A 2,500-nucleotide genomic window follows, 5' to 3' on the forward strand; every position below is an offset into this window, starting at 1 on the left:
GATGATCATAATAAACTGTCTGTACTGACGATGTTGTTTAGCAGTGATGATCATAATAAACTGTCTGTACTGACGGTGTTGTTGAGCAGGGATGATCATAATAAACTGTCTGTACTGACGGTGTTGTTGAGGAGCAGGTACTCCACCAGCTGACGGATGGCCCTGTTGGGTGGAGGAAGGGGCGTGGCCTTCTGCTGTTCCTCACACGCCTCCAAGATGGCACTCAGGCCCATGCGGCGGTGAGCCACATCCTCGCACATGCTCAGTAGCAACATGTTCAGAGCATCACTCAGCTGCACCGGCTGCACACACACAAATATACATACACATTATATGCACACACACACACACACAAACACACACACACACACACACACACACACACACACACACACACACATTCAAACATAAACATACATTAGATGCACACCTACACACACACACACACACATACACACACACACATAACATGCACACATAGACACACACACACACACACACATTACAAGCACACACTCACACACACACACACACACACACACACATTACATGCACACCTACACACACACATATACACACACACACACACATTACATGCATGCACACAAAGACACACACACACACACACATTACAGGCACACATACACACATACACACACACACATTATATGCACACATACACACACAAACACACACACACACACACACACACACACACACATTACATGCACACATACACACACAAACACTCAAACACACACATTCATTGGTGGACTATAGGAAACTGTGTGGATGAGATGGGGGAGACTGTGTGGATGTGACTAGGGGAGACTGTGTGGATGAGATGGGGGAGACTGTGTGGATGTGACTAGGGGAGACTGTGTGGATGAGATGGGGGAGACTGTGTGGATGTGACTAGGGGAGACTGTGTGGATGAGAAGTACAGCTGGTAAACCCACTACTCTGTCAAACACACACATACATACATACACAGACACACACTCACAAAAAAACACACACATACATACATACACAGACACACACACTCACAAAAAAAAACACGCATACACACGCATACACACGCACACACAAACAAGCACACTCATTCATACAAACACACACATACACTGCCGTTCAAAAGTTTGGGGTCACCCAGACAATTTCATGATTTCCATGAAAACTCACACTTGTATTTATCAAATGAGTTGCAAAATGAATAGAAAATATAGTCAAGGCATTGACAAGGTTGGAAATAATGATTTTTATTTGAAATATTAATTTGGTTCTTCAAACTTTGCTTTTGTCAAAAAAGGCTCCATTTGCAGCAATTACAACATTGGAGATCGTTGGCATTCTAGCTGTTCATTTGTTGAGGTAATCTGTAGAAATTTCACCCCACGCTTCCTGAAGCACCTCCCACAAGTTGGATTGGCTTGATGAGCACTTGTTGCGTACCATTCGGCCAAGCTGCTCCCACAACAGCTCAATGGGGTTGACATCTGGTGACTGCGCTGGCCACTCCATTACAGACAGCATACGAGCTGCCTGCTTCTTCCCTATATAGTTCTTGCATAATTTGGAGGTGCGCTTTGGGTCATTGTCCAGTTGTAGGAGGAAATTGGCTCCAATCAAGCACTGTCCACAGGGTATGGCATGGCGTTGCAAAATGGAGTGACAGCCTTCCCTATTTAAAATCCTTTTTACCTTGTACAAATCTCCCACTTTACCAGCACCAAAGCAGCCCCAGACCATCAAATTACCTCCACCATGCTTGACAGATGGCGTCAGGCACTCTTCCAGCATCCTTTCACCTGTTCTGCGTCTCACAAATGTTCTTCTGTATGATCAAAACACCTCAAACTCAAATTCGTCCAGAACACTTTTTTCCAATCTTCCTCTGTCGAATGTCTGTGTTCTTTGGCCCATATCAATCTTTTCTTTTTATTGGCCAGTCTCAGATATAGCTTTTTCTTTGCCACTCTGCTTATAAGGCCAGCATCCCAGAGTCGCCTCTTCACTGTAAAAGTGAAAGTCCTCTCTATGGCAGAGGTGGTGTAGACACACACACTCTGAAATTAACCTCTGCATTTAACCCATCCAGGGAAGTGACACACTCACACACACAGTGAAGTGAAGTAACACTAACCCGGAGCAGTGGGCTGCCATTGGCGGCGCCCGGGGAGCAGTGATCAGAGTTAGGTGCCTTGCTCAAGGGCACTTCAGCCGTGGATGCGGGCATGGGAGAGCAGTGCTCTACCACTTCCCCCGCCCACATTTTTCCTACTGGTCGGGGATCGAACCGGCCACCCTAGGGTTTCCGGCCTGACACCCTGACCAGTAGGCCACTGGCGTTTTGTGGGTACCATTTATAAGGCTGCCAGTTGAGGACCTTTGAGGCGTCTATTTCTTAAACTAGACACTCTAATATATTTGTCTTCTTGCTGAGTTATGCACCGGGGCCTCCCACTTCTCTTTCTACTCTGGTTAGAGCCTGTTTCTG

General features: G+C 46.2%; 1 protein-coding gene across 1 annotated transcript in view; it reads right to left on the reverse strand.

The window, feature by feature from the left end:
- Nucleotides 1-2,500, reverse strand: part of ptpn20 (protein tyrosine phosphatase non-receptor type 20) — a gene marked incomplete at both ends in the record, with an annotated part of 45,513 nt that overhangs the window by 40,357 nt on the left and 2,656 nt on the right. The window contains one exon of the mRNA XM_080849127.1: nucleotides 116-302. Within this exon, the coding sequence (XP_080705253.1) occupies nucleotides 116-302 (187 nt within the window). The remainder of the gene's footprint in view (nucleotides 1-115; nucleotides 303-2,500) is intronic.

This window comes from Sprattus sprattus (assembly GCF_963457725.1).
Source record: "Sprattus sprattus genome assembly, chromosome: 12".
Lineage (NCBI taxonomy): Eukaryota > Metazoa > Chordata > Actinopteri > Clupeiformes > Clupeidae > Sprattus > Sprattus sprattus.